The following is a 17,107-nucleotide window of genomic DNA, read 5'->3' as shown; positions in this document are numbered from 1 at the left end:
AGTTTGCAACCTATCCTTGAAAACTGGAGAGATTCCGGAGGACTGAAAGATAGCAAATATTACACTTATCTTTAAAAAGGGGTCAAGAGGAGACCCGGGAAACTATAGGCCGGTAAGTTTGACATCGGTTCCGGGCAAGATGGTAGAAGCACTGATAAAGGACAGCATCTGTGAGCACATCGAAAAAAATGGGCTGATGAAAGCGAGCCAACATGGCTTCTGCAAGGGAAGATCATGCCAAACAAACTTACTGCACTTCTTTGAGGGGGTAAACAGCCAGTTGGACAAAGGGGAACCTGTAGACATCATTTACCTTGACTTCCAAAAGGCCTTTGACAAGGTACCCCATGAGCGGCTACTTAGGAAGCTGTGGAACCACGGGGTGGAAGGGGACGTACACAGATGGATCAAACACTGGTTGGCAGGCAGGAGACAGAGGGTTGGAGTGAAGGGTCACTACTCGGGCTGGAGGAAAGTCACGAGCGGAGTTCCACAGGGGTCTGTACTTGGACCGCTGCTGTTCAATGTATTTATTAATGACCTGGAAACGGGGACAAAATGCGAAGTTATAAAATTTGCGGACGACACTAAACTCTGTAGAAGGGTTAGAACTACAGAAGAGTGTGAGGACCTACAAAGGGACCTAAACAAACTGGAGGAGTGGGCGAATAAATGGCAGATGAAATTCAATGTAGGGAAATGCAAGGTCATGCATATAGGGAGAAAGAACCCGATGTTCAGCTACCAAATGGGGGGATTAGTATTAGAGGGAAGTAACCTTGAAAGAGATTTGGGTGTACTGGTGGATACAACAATGAAGTCAACGGCGCAATGCGCAGCAGCCGCGAAGAAGGCAAACAGAATGTTGGGTATTATTAAAAATGGCATTACGACCAGAACAAAAGAAGTCATCCTGCCGTTGTATCGGGCAATGGTGCGCCCGCACCTGGAGTACTGTGTTCAGTATTGGTCGCCGTACCTTAAGAAGGATATGGCAATACTTGAGAGGGTCCAGAGGAGAGCGACACAAATGATTAAGGGCATGGAAAACCTTTCATACACTGAAAGATTGGAGAGGCTGGAGCTCTTCTCCCTGGAAAAGCGGAGACTCAGAGGAGACATGATAGAGACCTACAAGATCATGAAGGGCATAGAGAAAGTAGAGAGAGATAGATTCTTCAAATTTTCAAAGCATAGAAGAACAAGAGGGCACTCGGAAAAATTGGAAGGGGATAGATTCAAAACAAATGCTAGGAAGTTTTTCTTTACTCAGCGGGTGGTGGACACCTGGAATGCGCTTACAGAGGACATAATAGGGCAGAGTACGGTACTGGGGTTTAAGAAAGGATTGGACAATTTCCTGTTGGAAAAGGGGATAGAGGGATATAGATAGAGGATTACTGCACAGGTCTTGGACCTGTTGGGCCGCCGCATGAGCGGACTGCTGGGCACGATGGACCTCAGGTCTGACCCGGCAGAGGCATTGCTTATGTTCTTATGAACTGGTTTACTTTGCAAAATATTAACAAGTGATAAACAGGCACAAAGATAACTCAGAAAAACATTGGAGAATAAAGTAGAACTAACCTGCTGTGTGCAAGAGTACCTCAAGAAAGGCCTTCGGTAATGTGCATACTCACAGAAACTCCCCATAGGATCTGATTATTGGCTGGAAAATCTTCAAGTCTGTAAGACTAACCGAGGCAGAATGGAGTAGGCTACTCCAAACAACTGAGTGTATACAGAGAGGGCAGGTCATATGGAATCCTCTAGGGACTAACAGAAAGAAGATTATCGAAGGTATAAACCTAATCTTCCATTTTGTAACGTCCCTTCCGGATTTCATAAGCTAGGTGACCTACCCAAACCACAGTAGCTAGGGATGGACAGAAGAGCCTGCCCTCAAAACCGAGATCCCAAAAAATGGCATCAGAATGCACCGCCACATCTACTCGGTAAAAATGGGTAAAAGCATGAAGAGAGGACCAAGTAGCCACCCTGCAAATTTCATCAGGATGAATTGCGTGAGATTCCACCCATGACACAGGCACACTTTTCGAGTATGCTTTAAGCGAAATCGGCAGCTGCTTGCTGCGGGTGATTTAAGTCATAGAAATGGCCAGTCGAATCCATCGAGCGATCAAGGACTTGGACGCCAACCTACCATGGTGAGACGCAGCAATCAGAACAAAAAAGGTAATCTTTGCATTCCGAACCTGTTGGATGAAATGCAGGCAACCTAACCTCCTGGTTGACATGAAAGGCCGAGACCAGTACATTACGGAGGAAAATACTTGTGTCCGTAATACGGAGAAAGGGTTCCCTGAACGAAAGAGCCTGAAGCTCCAAAATACGATGTGCCAAGATAATGGTGACCAGAAAAAAAGTCTCGATCATTAGGACCAGAAAAGAAGCATCCTTCAACGGTTCGAAAGGGACCTCTCTAAGGCCCTGAAAAGCATAAGATTCCACAAAGGAAATCTGCCTGAACATTGACAACACCAGTCATGTGGGCTGCTGAGAGTGACAGAAGATGAGCTTCTGCCCAACAAAACAGCATGCGAGCTTCCTGGCCTAAGGAAGTGCTACTTGGTTCTCCCTGACGATTTATATACACCACAACCATGACATTGTCGGAGACCACTCAAATCGCTTTTCCTACTAGAATAAGTTGGAGAACAAGTAACGCCAACCAATCTGCCCTGAGTTCCAGACAATTGATTGACCAACTTCCAATGCCCCTGAATGGAACGTTCCCCGCAGTAAGCATCCCAACCCAACAGGTTGGCATCCGTCATGAGTCATTCATTTTGATATCCAAAGAAGTTTGCACTGACGAGAAGCCTCCCCTGAAGCCACCAGCTCAGACTGCTACAAGTTGGCTCCGTTCAGGGGAGCGGCATCTGAATGGGATGATACTGCGGAGACCACAGAGAAGAAGGCCAAGTCCCAGCACCCACCATGCCTTTCCCCCTCCCCCACCCCCACTAACCTGACCTCAGCAGCACCAGCCAGCCCCTGCCAAGTGGTTTGGCAAGGGGAGTATGCCCTCTCCCAGCCAGCCACCCCAGTGCCCAGGAGCTGCAGCCACTTTCACAGCGGGGAGCCATGGAGGGGAAGGTGCAGGATTCTGGCCTGATCCGCCCCGCCCCCGAAGGTCCTTCCCTTCTCCAGACCCAGTGCCCACACTTACCCTGTGCAACTTTGGCCAGCTCAGGTGGGGGCAGGGCAGAACACAGCTGGGAGCCAGAGAGCCATCCTGCTCATCGCTCGGGCAGCTGCACAAAGGCAACAAAAAGTGAAACACTGCAGCTCCCCAGAAGCAGCAACACGGCCGCCGGCTCTCCCTCTTCTGAAGCTCATCACGTAGGCAGTAAGCTCAACACAGGCACACATTGGTTCAGCTGCAGCACAATGGGCCAATCACAAACGACCTTAGAACTCTGAGGTTGTTTGTGATTGGCCCATTGTGCTGCACCTGAACCAATGTGTGCCTGTGCTGAGCTTACTGCCTACGAGATGAGCTTCATGCCTATGTGACAAGCTGCTGATTCGTCGGGAGCTCAGCCCAGCACCGGACCAGAAATAAGGTAGTCCTCGAATCGAGATAGGAAGGAACCCCAGTTCCGTCGGTTTTGGAGGGGTCCCCGTGGGAGTCCTGTGGGAGTCCCGTTGACCTAGGGGGGATTCCCGCAAGATTCCCGCAGGATTCCCATGATCCCCATTCCCATGCAGACCTCTAACAGACACTGCACCAGTAGAAAATGTACTAAGAACTTGAATGAGATCATAAAGGGCACCTGCCCCTAATCCACACCTACCCTCACCAGCGGAGTACATGCATGCACCTCCACAGAGGACACATTGCAGAAATGTTTACTAGCTCTCAGGTTAAGAGGATGGAGCATATGCTCAGAAAAGTTGTGGATTTCTGCAATTCCCAGACTATGGGTTGGGACTGAACACCTAGCGTATGGAATCCAGAAGGAACGTAACAGAAATAAGATTAAAGACCATAATCTCAACCTGAACCTCCACCCATCCTAGAAATAAAAGCCCTCTGGAAGCCAAGCAGGGACAAATGACATTAAAAAGCTTTCCTAAGGCTCATCTTTTTTCCACACATATTCATGTGATCTTATTTCTGAGTTTTATCTTTGAAATACTGAGCATATTTGACTTTATAGTGGGGTTCACAATACACTTTTTTTTTTTTTTTTGCATCAATACAGACTGGATTAAACACTTTTTTTGCATCAGAAGTGTTTTATCAGTGTTGATCTATTAAAACTTGAAATCAGATCCCCAGTGATGTACAAGCCCTTTATACATGCTAATATTGTAAATGACAGGAGAGCAAGCCTTCAAGTGCAGGTGTGGGGTTGCTTGTTTCTATCAGAGCACCTTAATTTATCTCACACTGAGGAAAAGAGCAACGCCCGTAAGATCCTGCAAGTACTAGGTATGGTGGCTTTCCCGTGACACTTTAAGGAACGCAGAATGAGCAGCATAACATCCAGGCAGCAACCCTCCATTCCCTCCTTCTTGGATGATCCCTATTTGTTCTTTACTATTTAAATATTGTAGTTCTTTTCCCTCTTTCTTCTCGTTCCAGTTAGTCCATGTTTTTATATTTTGTATATGTCAAGTTAGTTCCTGTTTTTGTTATTAATTGTTGTAAAATTGTTATTTTAATTCTGTAAAACCGCTTTGAATTTGGATAAGGCGGGATGTGAACCTTGCAATCTTTAGCAGCGAAAGCAAAAGTAATGAACAGAAACTTATTATCACAGGAAAGTGACACTTCTGGGTTATGTTATTCAGTGTGGAGCTAGACTCTCAGTCTCATGTAGAGGACATTATAATGGAACATCTCAAAAACTATCACCCCTTGCCTTTAAAGAAACAGCACTTACATGAAAGCATTTTGTCTAGAACAGCCAAAGAAATCTGTGAAAAAGAGAAACTGCAATTATTATTAGTTATTATTATATCAGCTATCAATGGAGGTTTACATTCAGGTACTCAAGTACTTTTCCCTAACTGTCTTGGCGAGCTCACGATCTATCTAACGTACCTGAAGCAATGGAAGATTGGGTGACCTGCCCAGGGTCACAGGGAGCAGTGTGGGGAGAATTGCCACTGCTGGGTCAGACCAGTGGTCCATCATGCCCAGCAATCCGCTCCCACGGTGGCCCTTAGCTCAAAGACCAGTGCCCTAACTGAGACCAGTCCTACCTGCGTACGTTCTGGTTCAGCAGGAACTTGTCTAACTTTGTCTTGAATCCCTGGAGGGTGTTTTCCCTATAACAGCCTCTGGAAGAGCGTTCCAGTTTTCTAACACTCTCTGGGTGAAGAAAAACTTCCTTACGTTCCCCTTTTAACTTTAGAGAGTGCCCCCTCGTTCTCTGTACCTTGGAGAGGGTGAACAACCTGTCCTTATCTACTAAGTCTATTCCCTTCAGTATCTTGAATGTTTCAATCGTGTCCCCTTCTCAGTCTCCTCTTTTCAAGGGAGAAGAGGCCCAGTTTTTCTAATCTCTTGCTGTACGGGTGCTGAGGCTGTAGCTCTAACCACTAAGTCATGCCTCCCTCCATTTGTGAATGGCTGTATATCAAATCTGCATAAATCAATCAATCAATCAGGAAGCAGGTAACAGAAAAGGTGCTAGATGCATGGAACAGTCTCCCAGTAGAGATGGTGGAGACAAAGACTGTGTCTGAATTCAAGAAAGCGTGGGATCCCTTAGGGAAATGAGCAGATACGGGATGCTACAGATGGCCAGACTGGATGGGCCATTTGGCCTTTATCTAATCTAATCTAATCTTCCATTTGTGAGTCGCACAAACCTATACAAGCTCAAGGCGACATGCTCTGCCAGCTTTTGTAGTGCTATTAAGTATAGAAATGGAAAACCGAACAGTACAACCTGCAGACTTTCTGATCCCAGGAGAGAGATCAAGGGCAGAAACCAAAGTCACCAGTATTGCAAACTATTGCACAAACTCCATTCTATCTATTTACAACTCAGAGCAAGTGCATTAGCGCCGCCTGAAACTGGCACACCTGGAATTTGCAACAGTCTGCAGGCTACAAATCAGTGCAAGCTTAGTCTCAAGTCTAATTTAGAGCTGGCACTGGTCAGAGGGAGATTTAAGAGCAATGCCCTATCACATTCACAGGTTAACTAAAGGACTAATAAAACCCATAAGCAGGTCAACATTAAAGTATACAAAAAAAATAGGTCTATGCCTAGGGTCCCAAATTTCTAGGATGAGCCCTATCTGATGTGCTAATTTCATAAACTTCCACTGGCGTGCCCTAAGTGTGACTATTCACCCGCCACTCCTGGCCACATGTTTTGCACTTGACTTTCTGGACTGCCTTGTTAGCTTGTATCTCTTCTCTTTGGACCTGTGGGATCAAGCTGGATCCTCTGATTTTGTTTGATTTATACTCTTTGCAGTCTCCTACGCCGAGTGGATATCATCTTTTTTTTTTGCGGAGGGCCACCTTGATGGGAAAAAAGGTTATTTTGCTTAACTGGCTTCAACCGGGCCCTCCCAGCTTGTCGCAGTGGCGAATGCAAATGCTTACTTTGCTCAAGATGGAGAGGCTTCAGGTTCAGGACTTGGACTCTCCAACGGGATGCAAGTTTAAGCGTACTTGGCGCGCCTTTAGGGACACTTTGACGCCGAGGGTGCAAAGTTGTCATTTGAACATATGATTTCTTTTGGCTACCGGTTCCTTTCGTTCCTTCAATTCCAGTTCGTTTCTATGATTGGGGGGGATGACTTTTGTAAACGCTGCACTGTATTTACTTAATTTTGTCTGCATGTGGGGGGGGGAGGGGAATGGGACCAGAGCCATCGCTGCCTGCAGAGCTCTATCTACTCTCCCCATCCTCTGTGCATTTGGCAGGAGCTGGTGAGCAGCACTTTTTACCTGCTGCTTCCTCCTTCCAGGTTTCCTCCGTACTCAAAACCTTGTGAGGCCCACATTGCAATAACTGTATCTTCCACCAGGAGAAACCGTGACTCCCAGATTAAGAAACTTGGTAACTTTCTCTCAGAAATCAAAAACTAGATGTCCATCAACAAACTGCAAAAACAGAACTCTTTTGAATATTATTTTTCCCCTTAAATATGCATGTCCAAGGTGGGGGGAGGGGGGGGGTTATGGTAGGTTTTCTTGAATTTAAAAAATGTTATTGATTAGGGGGAGAGGGATAAATTCTGATATGGATTTTAACAGAATATTAAGTGTTGTATCTGAGTTTAAAATGTTATATATGCTGTTACACTTATTGTAAGTTTTCAAAAAATGAATAAATAATTAGAAAAAGAAAAAAAAAAAAGAACTCCTTTGGATCCGCAAGGAGCACTGTAACTACCCTCGTCCCTCTCTTCTCTGGGAATCAACTACCACAATTGCAAAAGATCAATCACACAGCTTAGAGATACTCCTCGACTCTAACCTACCACTTTCCATCCATATCTCTTAAGTGATCTCTTCCTCATCTTCGGCAACTACTTCTCTGAACCCGACTTTACCCAACATCTCTATGCCTTTGTCCTCTCTCGAATGGACTACTGCAATGCACTATTCAGTGTTTCTGACTGCTAAAATCTACAGCATCTCCAACGTGTACAAAATGCATCAATTAAGCTTCTTAAGAACTTTCATGCCCGCAACCCCATCTCACCAGCACTGTCGTCAGCCCAATGGTTACCCACAGCCAAACGCTGTATCTTCAAGGGCTTAGTACTAGCATACAACATGGCGCCTGGCTACATATCAGTTAAGCTTCCTCCATACGTTCTGAAAAGGTCCAGGAGGAAACATGTTTGCAAATACCCCCTGGTTGAGCCCTCCAACTTCAGAGCGCCAGATACCGATCCAGCTCCAATTTCTTACCACCAAACTAGTGGAATTAACTGCATCTACATATCAGGTCCCTCAAAGGGCTCCTGAGCTTTAGGAAACCATAAAAACTTACCTCTTCACCTAGTCCCATTGCCTAGTACCTGCATGGTAAAGTATCTCGACACCCCATCTCCTTCTGTACCTCTACACTGTTGATCAGACCAACGGGTCGTCAACCCACCAATATACTCTCAGTTAAACGATTATCCAGTCTATTCTTCTCAAACATAAACCTAGTGAATGTTAAACTAGATTCACTCTTTGCACGTAAACTAGTATGAATTACTTGTATTATAGGTACTGTAAGTCAATCTGCAACCCATTTGACTATATATATGTATGTTATCGTTGTAACCCATTTTGAGCTCATTGGGGAGGATGGGATATAACACTAAATAAATCAGGCTCATCTGCTGAACTAAGTCCGCACCTTCAAAAAGATATATAAAGGATGGAGTCGGTCCAGAGGAAGGCTACTAAAATGGTGTGTGGTCTTTGTGGGGACAGACTTAAAGATCTCAATCTGAATACTTTGGAGAAAGGTGGGAGAGGGGAGATATGATAGAGACATTTAAATACCTACGTAATGAGTCGAGTCTCTTTCATTTGAAAGGAAGCTCTGCAATGAGAGGGCATAGGATGAGGTTAAGAGGTGAGAGGCTCAGGAGTAATCTGAGGAAATACTTTTTTACAGAAAGGGTGGTAGATGCGTGGAACAGTCTCCTGGAAGAGGTGGTGGAGACAGAGACTGTGTCTGAATTCAAGAGGGCCTGGGATAGGCACCTTGGATCTCTTAGAGAGAAAAAGAGATAATGGTTACTGTGGACAGGCAGACTGGATGGGCCATTTGGCCTTTATCTACCATCATGTTTCTATGTTTCTATCAAAGTCTTTTTCTTTGGGATCCCGCCAGGCACCAGGGGCTTGGATTAACCACTTTTGGAAACAGGATACTGGGCCGGATGGACTTTTGTTCTGACTCACCATAAAAATTATAGTTTTTATCCTCCTCTGTGCAAAAATTAAAACAAAGTTTAGTTTCTTTAATCTGGCAACAAACCTTTGGTTTCTATTAAGACTGTGCCGCCACATTCCTCTCATTACTAAAATGGCAGCATAAGACAGTAGAGCCAGGAATGAGGACAGTGTCCCATCATCTGCACTTGGTTCTGTAGCCATGCTTAAAGCTTTTTCATGCCCTTACCTGAAGGATTTTAGCTTGTTCCCGATTCCCTGCCACATCGGCAAAGCATTGAAATCCATTCTGGACCATTAGCAGCATAACATCTGAATGAAATAATGAAAAGCACCAAGAATCCATTTAGAAGAAGAGATTGCAGCCATGTGGAGAAGAGATCAGCCCTGCTGCAGTTCAAGAAAAATAATTATCTGTCCAAAAAGCCATTCTATATGTGCTTATGTATACAGTAGTCATATCACCCAGGCTAAAAAAAAAAAACCCACTTTTGTGGGGATCATGCAGGACCGATGACTATCGCACTTTGGGAGTGTAGCGGCCGTCTTACCTAAGAGGATGGTTCCAGGAAGTTCAGAAAGAGAGGAGGCGGCTGCCATCTGCTCACACAGGCAGCACAACTCGCTACAGAGCCAGTCCACGGCAGCCTGGCTATCCGGAGCACTGATGAGAGAGGATAACATTACGTTACATTAGTGATTTCTATTCCGTCTTTACCTTGCGGTTCAAGGCAGATTACAAAACAATTGATATGAAGAAGTACTTAAGAACAGATTGAATATTATCTAATTTGCTAAGGGGTAGTTGGCAATGTAGGCGGGATAACAGCCCTTTCAGAGGCCACTCGATCACTTCTAGAGACACCCTCTTTTCTGCCTCCCTCTGCTGTCTCTTAAAACAGCTGTTAACAGATCCCTTCGGCTCAGACTCCAAAGCAGATCAGCGTCCAACACCCAAGTAAGAATTATTGGAAATCAGTTTTCTGCTGAACACCATCTGCTGCAGTGTCCAGCAAAGACTCCTCCAGACGTTTCTACAAACAATACACAGTATAATATCCATGGAGGGAGATAGGGGGGTTACAGTGTGGCTCACTGGAGGAGCTGCTGCCTCTGCACCCAGAAGTTGTGAGATCAAATCCCGGTGCTGCTCCTTGTGACACTGGGCAAGTCACTTAATCCTCCAGTGCCTATTGCTTTGAAATGCCAAAGCCACAAAAAGGCAGAATACAAGTCCCCATTCCCTTTCCCTAACAGAGAAAGAAACCCGGCTCCTAAGTAATATAGCAACAACAATCTATATGAATGCTTTGGTTGGGTACATTACCTGTCCAGCAACATCTCCAGAGCCACAATATTGTCCTTATGAAGACACCACACACCTTCCAGCACTAGAGGCTTCTACAACAAAGAAACAGACTAGAATGTGACTTCCCTGGTGTCAGAATCAAACCGGTTCTGCATTCCAACTTAAAGGAAAGGTCTTAGCTACAGACCATCATCAAAGAAAACAGAGAGAAGCAAACGAAAAAGAAGGACAAACGAAAACAAATTAGCTAGGAAGTAGGGACAGGGTGAAATATCAATATTAAGATTGTAGCAGGTTTCCGGGTCTCGCCATGTCTGTGTAGAAAGAACCTACGTTTCAACCATCGTGATGTGGCTGAAACGTTGTCTCTTTCTACATAGACGCAGCGAGAACACACTTCTTGCAGGGCTCCCAAACAGGCCTCCTCCTTCCTGCCTTCCAGCTGCATTTGCTTCTTCACAAACTGCAGGCAGAGGTTCCTACATGATAAACCACGGCTGACCCTTCCATGTAGGAACTGATGCCCGTGACTTTGTGAAGAAGCAAGTGCAGCTGGAAGGTTGGAATAAGGAGGCCTACTTGAACGGCTCAAGGCTGGAAGGGAGCACAAACGTGGGACACAGAATGGAGGAAGGAAGGGAGCATGAACTTGGGACAAAGGATCGAGGGAGGGAGGGAAAGAGATGCAGAGGTGGAGGAGGGAATAGAAAGGGAGAGAGGGGAAGAGATGGTGTACCATAGGAAAAGGAAGAAAGAGGAGAATTGTTGGGCATAGGGAGGGAGAGAATTGTTGGACATGGTGGTGGGAGTGGAATGACGTAGAGACGCATGGGGAAGATACAGATGAGAGGGAGAAATGTTGGATGTGATGGTGGAGAGGGAACAGAGAGACAGAAGGAAAAGGATACAAGAGGAAGGCATGCTGGAAATGGTGGTGGAGGAAATGGAGGGAGAGATGTGGCATGGTGCTGGAGAGGGGTGATAGAAGAAGAAATGTTGGGCATAGGCGAAATATGCTGCACATGATCCAGGGGACGAGAGAGGGAGAAATGTTGGATGTGGCAGTAGAGAGGGTGGGAGAGATGCACCCTGGATCCCTCTCTCTCTCTCTTTCCCCAGAGATGGTGGACAGTGAGAGATGAAGACATATTGAACATGGGGATGGAGGAGAGGAAGGAAGAAATGCTGTACAGAGGTGGAAAAGAGGGAAATTGATCCAAGACAGAAGGGAGTGAGGATGCTGTACAACAAGAGGGAGGGAAGAGAGAAATGCTGGACCACGGCAGGAGAAACCAATGGATAGCAACCGCTTGAAGAAGAATTTGCACACAGGAAAGTAGAAAAAAAACACAAAACTAGAACCAACTTGATGGAAAAATAAATCTCCAAACAAAGGTTAAAAAAAAAAAAATGTATTGGCTGAAATACATTAACTTTGGGAAATGTACATAGCAGATGTCTTTGTATTGTGTTCAACAGAAAAAGAAATACATTTTTTGTTTTATTTCTCCTGTGCTGAAGTACTTGCTGATCCTTGCTGTAGCCGGTGGGGATCCCCAAGCAACGCCAGCTGAGGACCTCCTCCAAAAGGTGGACAGACCTCCCTTCTACCCAACGTAGCATCCTTGAACTACTGAGGTGCCAACTTCTGTGGCTTAGGGATGTTGCTGCTGCCTGCCAAGCTTGGTAAAAGGAATTTTGGGCCACCTTCAGAGGAGATCCTCAGCTGACATATTTTGAGGGTCCTCATCAGCTGGAGTATATTTATATTCACATTAGAGGCTCTGGTAGAGACCCATTTACTTCTGAAGTTTATGGGGACAGGCGGGGATGGATTCGATTCTAGTGAGGACAGACAGGGATGGGTTTGATTTCTGTCCCTACATAACTCTCTATTCTGGACCCTCTCTCTCACCTCCAGTTTCCAGAGTTCTTGACAGAAGACGGAGCAACAGAACTTATTCTGCAATAACAAATCCTTCAATGTCTTCAGCAAACAAGACAATGGCTTCTAGAATTAAGCATAGAGAAGGAAACTTGTCAATGCTTCCATGGACAGGGAAAGAGAAACAGTGCTAGAGAGAGAGAGGGGAAGGGATTTTGGATTTACCTCACACCTTTTTCCAGTAGTAGCTCAAGGTAATTTATATTCAGATACAGCAGGTATTTTCTGTCCCCGAAGGGCTCACAATCTAAATTTGTACCTAAGGAAGTGGAGGGTTAAATGACTTATGGTAAAATCAATTAGTTTACCAGGGTTTAAAAAAGGTTTGGATAATTTCCTAAAAGAGAAGTCTATTGGCCATTATTGAGATGGCTTGAGGAAATCCACTGCTTATTCCTAGGATAAGAAGCTTAAAATCTGTTTTATTACCGTGTTTCCCCCAAAATAAGACAGTGTCTTACATTCATTTGGGGCCCAAAAAAGGCACTAGGTCTTATTTTTGGGTAGGGCTTATTTTTTTCATGTACATGATCATCTTTCCCTTCCTCTCCTTCACTCCAATTCTTTCTCTTTGCTTTCCTCCACATGTGCAACATCTTTCCTCCCCTCTCGCCCATCTCTTTGTGCCTTCCCTCTGCAGCATCTTTCTATCTCTTCATCCCTCCCATCCCCCCTGTGTGGCAGAACCTTTGCCCAGCTTCCATCCTTCCCTCCCTCCCATCCCTCAAACAGCAGAACCTTTGAGCACCCGCCCCCGCCGCCGCCCCCACAGCGCAGCCGAACCACCGATGACCCTCCATCCTTCCCTCCCAACCAATCCCCTGAAAGGAAGGCTGCTTCTGCTGGTATCTGGCCTACAGCAATTAGCTATCACAAAATCTTGAATGGGATTGAGATAAATTGAAGGAAGATTTAGGTTTGTCTTCTGGCAAACACAAAATTCTTGGAATCCCCTGGATCCTTAAACAGCTTTCCAGGTTTTCTTTCTATTTCCACCTACTGACAGATGGGCATAACCCACAAGTTCTGAGCTGATCTCTTGCATAAGTTTAGGAAACTGAAAGTTTAAAGCTTCCCCTAGCTAACCTCCCTCTTACCCTCTGTTCCACATCTAACAGTGCTGAATGGCTGAGCTTCCCTGAAGCCTGGCAGATCTGTCCCAGACTAGATGCACCAGTTCTGGCCAAGAGGAGCCCTACTGGCAATCCAAGCCTGGAGGCCTGCTCCTGCACGAGAGAGCCTGAAATAGATAGAAAAGCAATGTGGTGAGGATAGCAAATACCCAGCAAAATAAAATTCCACAATAAGTTGGACACATCTAATAAGTTCATGTTTCTAGCTCCTAGCACTTCCTTACAGAATTATCTCAACACTCACTAGACTTCTACACAATTTTCAGAACAACTCAGCACAGAAAACGAACACATTCCGCAGAACCTGTATCAAACTCTACTATTTGTTTACAAATACCAACAGGAAATGTCACTGTGCTTTATTCTCTTAGGTTTCCAAGTCACAAGAAATACTTTCAGCAAACGTCTGACAGTTTTGAGTTTTAACTAACATGGATTCCCCTCCCTAATTATACAAAATAGGAGAGCACAAGCTACTCACTAAAATGTAACCAATGCTACAAATTTTGTGCAGGGTATCTGGATTCTGCAGGTAAGATGAACTAGACCATAGTTCTTCAACCGCTGGTCCGCAGGAAATTTTTGCCGGTCCGCACAGGGCCGGCAAGATTGACTCACTTCAACTTCCTGCCGGTCCGCACAGGGCTGGCAAGATCAACATCTGAAGTCTGCGCTGGGCCGGAGAGATCTTGGGGAGCCTCCGACAGTGGCTTTCTCCCCTCTCTGCAGCTCTCCTTTACTTCCCAGCGCAGCGATTCACGAAGGCAGCCTCGGGGCTTTTGCTGAGTCGCGGCTGCCTCTGATGATGCAACTTCCTCTTTCCTCAGAGGCGGCGCGAACCAACAAAGGACCCGAGGCTGCCTTCCTGAATCGCTGCGCTGGGAAGTAAGAAGAGCTGCTGGGAGGGGAGAAAACCACTATCTGAATCTGGGAAGCTGCTGGGCAAGGGAAAAAAAGGGACACCTGCTACTGGAGAGGGAGAAAGAGAAATGCTTCTGGGAGGGGAGGAGGGAAAGGAATCTGGGAAGCTGCTGGGCAAGGGATAAAAAGGGACAGCTGCTACTGGACCTGGAGGGAAGGAGAAGGAGAGATGCTGCTGGGAGGGGAGAAGGGAAAGGAGTCTGGGAAGCTGCTGGGCAAGGGAAAAAAAGGGACAGCTGCTGCTGGAGAGGGAAAAGGAGAGATGCTTCTGGGAGGGGAGGAGGGAAAGGAATCTGGGAAGCTGCTGGGCAAGGAAAAAAGGGACAGCTGCTACTGGAGAGGGAGAAGGAGAGATGCTGTTGGAAGGGGAGGAGGGAAATGAATCTGGGAAGCTGCTGGGCAAGGGAAAAAAAGAGACAGCTGCTACTGGACCTGGAGGGAAGGAGAAGAAGAGATGCTGCTGGGAGGGGAGGAGGGAAAGGAGTCTGGGAAGCTGCTGGGCAAGGGAAAAAAAGAGACAGCTGCTACTGGAGAGGGAGAAGGAGAGATGCTTCTGGGAGGGGAGGAGGGAAAGGAATCTGGGAAGCTGCTGGGCAAGGAAAAAAAGGGACAGCTGCTACTGGAGAGGGAGAAGGAGAGATGCTGCTGGGAGGGGAGGAGGGAAATGAATCTGGGAAGCTGCTGGGCAAGGGAAAAAAGGGACAGCTGCTACTGGACCTGGAGGGAAGGAGAAGGAGAGATGCTGCTGGGAGGGGAGGAGGGAAAGGAGTCTGGGAAGCTGCTGGGCAAGGGAAAAAAAGGGACAGCTGCTACTGGAGAGGGAGAAGGAGAGATGCTTCTGGGCGGGGAGGAGGGAAAGGAATCTGGGAAGCTGCTGGGCAAGGAAAAAAAGGGATAGCTGCTACTGGAGAAGGAGAGATGCTGCTGGGAGGGGAGGAGGGAAAGGAGTCTGGGAAGCTGCTGGGCAAGGGAAAAAAAGGGACAGCTGCTACTGGAGAGGGAGAAGGAGAGATGCTTCTGGGCGGGGAGGAGGGAAAGGAATCTGGGAAGCTGCTGGGCAAGGAAAAAAAGGGATAGCTGCTATTGGAGAAGGAGAGATGCTGCTGGGAGGGGAGGAGGGAAATGAATCTGGGAAGCTGCTGGGCAAGGGAAAAAAAGGGACAGCTGCTACTGGAGAGGGAGAAGGAGATGCTTCTGGGCGGGGAGGAGGGAAAGGAATCTGGGAAGCTGCTGGGCAAGGAAAAAAAGGGACAGCTGCTACTGGAGAGGGAGAAGGAGAGATGCTGCTGGGAGGGGAGGAGGGAAATGAATCTGGGAAGCTGCTGGGCAAGGGAAAAAAGGGACAGCTGCTACTGGACCTGGAGGGAAGGAGAAGGAGAGATGCTGCTGGGAGGGGAGGAGGGAAAGGAGTCTGGGAAGCTGCTGGGCAAGGGAAAAAAGGGACAGCTGCTACTGGAGAGGGAGAAGGAGAGATGCTGCTGGGCGGGGAGGAGGGAAAGGAATCTGGGAAGCTGCTGGGCAAGGGAAAAAAGGGACAGCTGCTACTGGAGAGGGAGAAGGAGAGATGCTGCTGGGAGGGGAGGGGAGGAGGGAAATGAATCTGGGAAGCTGCTGGGCAAGGGAAAAAAGGGACAGATGCTACTGGAGAGGGAGAAGGAGAGATGCTGCTGGGAGGGGAGGAGGGAAATGAATCTGGGAAGCTGCTGGGCAAGGGAAAAAAAGGGACAGCTGCTACTGGAGAGGGAGAAGGAGAGATGCTGCTGGGAGGGGAGGAGGGAAATGAATCTGGGAAGCTGCTGGGCAAGGGAAAGAAAGGGAGAGCTGCTACTGGAGAGGGAGAAGGAGAGATGCTGCTGGGAGGGGAGGAGGGAAAGGAGTCTGGGAAGCTGCTGGGCAAGGGAAAAAAAGGGACAGCTGCTACTGGAGAGGGAGAAGGAGAGATGCTTCTGGGAGGGGAGGAGGGAAAGGAATTTGGGAAGCTGCTGGGCAAGGAAAAAAAGGGACAGCTGCTACTGGAGAGGGAGAAGGAGAGATGCTGCTGGGAGGGGAGGAGGGAAAGGAGTCTGGGAAGCTGCTGGGCAAGGGAAAAAAAGGGACAGCTGCTACTGGAAAGGGAGAAGGAGAGATGCTGCTGAGAGGGGAGGAAGGGAAGAGAGTTACTTCTGGACAGGAGGAGGAGGGAAGGGAGAATGAAAAAGGAAGAACAGTTGGCAGAGAGATTAGAGGAGGGGAAGGGGAGACACAGGCATGAGAAAGTAGAGAGATTGATGATAGGAAGGGGTCAGCAGAAAAATAAGCAGAGAGGGACAACGATGATAGATCTGGTGTAGGAGAGATAAAAATGAAGAGAACAGTGAAGCTGGAATGAATCATGTAAAAAGGAGAGAGGGGGCACAAGCTGGATGGAAAGGGGAGAGGGGCATAGAAAGAAGACAGATACCATATGGAAGGGGAAGAGGACAGACAGTGGATGGAAGGGGCAGAAGCTGGATTGAAGAGACACAGAGGCAGACACTTGAAGGAAGAGAGTGAAAAGAAGATTGAAAGCAGAAACCAGAGACGACAAAAGGTAGAAAAAAATAATTTTATTTCTATTTTGTGATTAGAATATATCAGATTTGAAATATATATCCTGCTAGAGCTGGTGTTAGACATAACTGGAGACTGCAAAGTCCAGGCAGTGGCTTAGGGCTCTCTCTGTCCAGGGGGGCAGTTGCCCTAGTTGCACTTCCCTAACCCTATTCCTGTCACGTGTGACTGCAGTATTCTGTTAGCATGATATTTCTGTAATAATTTGGCTTGTTCAGTTTTCTTGATAGTAGAGGGGATATATGTGAAGGGGAGGGGAGACAGGGGTTTTGTTGATCCTTGCTCTGAATTATTTGTATTTATAAAAT

The 17,107-nt window shown here is 46.8% G+C and overlaps 1 protein-coding gene across 3 annotated transcripts in view; it reads right to left on the bottom strand.

The window, feature by feature from the left end:
* Window positions 1-17,107, bottom strand: part of FANCA (FA complementation group A) — a 184,026-nt gene that overhangs the window by 151,213 nt on the left and 15,706 nt on the right. For all 3 annotated transcript variants that reach the window (XM_033940379.1, XM_033940381.1, XM_033940380.1), the window contains exons 4-9: window positions 13,254-13,396; window positions 12,127-12,222; window positions 10,230-10,303; window positions 9,454-9,566; window positions 9,132-9,214; window positions 4,917-4,950 (exon numbers count right to left, since the gene is read on the bottom strand). In XM_033940379.1, the coding sequence (XP_033796270.1) occupies window positions 4,917-4,950; window positions 9,132-9,214; window positions 9,454-9,566; window positions 10,230-10,303; window positions 12,127-12,222; window positions 13,254-13,396 (543 nt within the window). The remainder of the gene's footprint in view (window positions 1-4,916; window positions 4,951-9,131; window positions 9,215-9,453; window positions 9,567-10,229; window positions 10,304-12,126; window positions 12,223-13,253; window positions 13,397-17,107) is intronic.

Source organism: Geotrypetes seraphini, chromosome 4 (assembly GCF_902459505.1).
Source record: "Geotrypetes seraphini chromosome 4, aGeoSer1.1, whole genome shotgun sequence".
Lineage (NCBI taxonomy): Eukaryota > Metazoa > Chordata > Amphibia > Gymnophiona > Dermophiidae > Geotrypetes > Geotrypetes seraphini.
The sequence above is the reverse complement of the archived record's forward strand: the minus strand, read 5'-3'. Positions and strand labels throughout refer to the sequence as shown.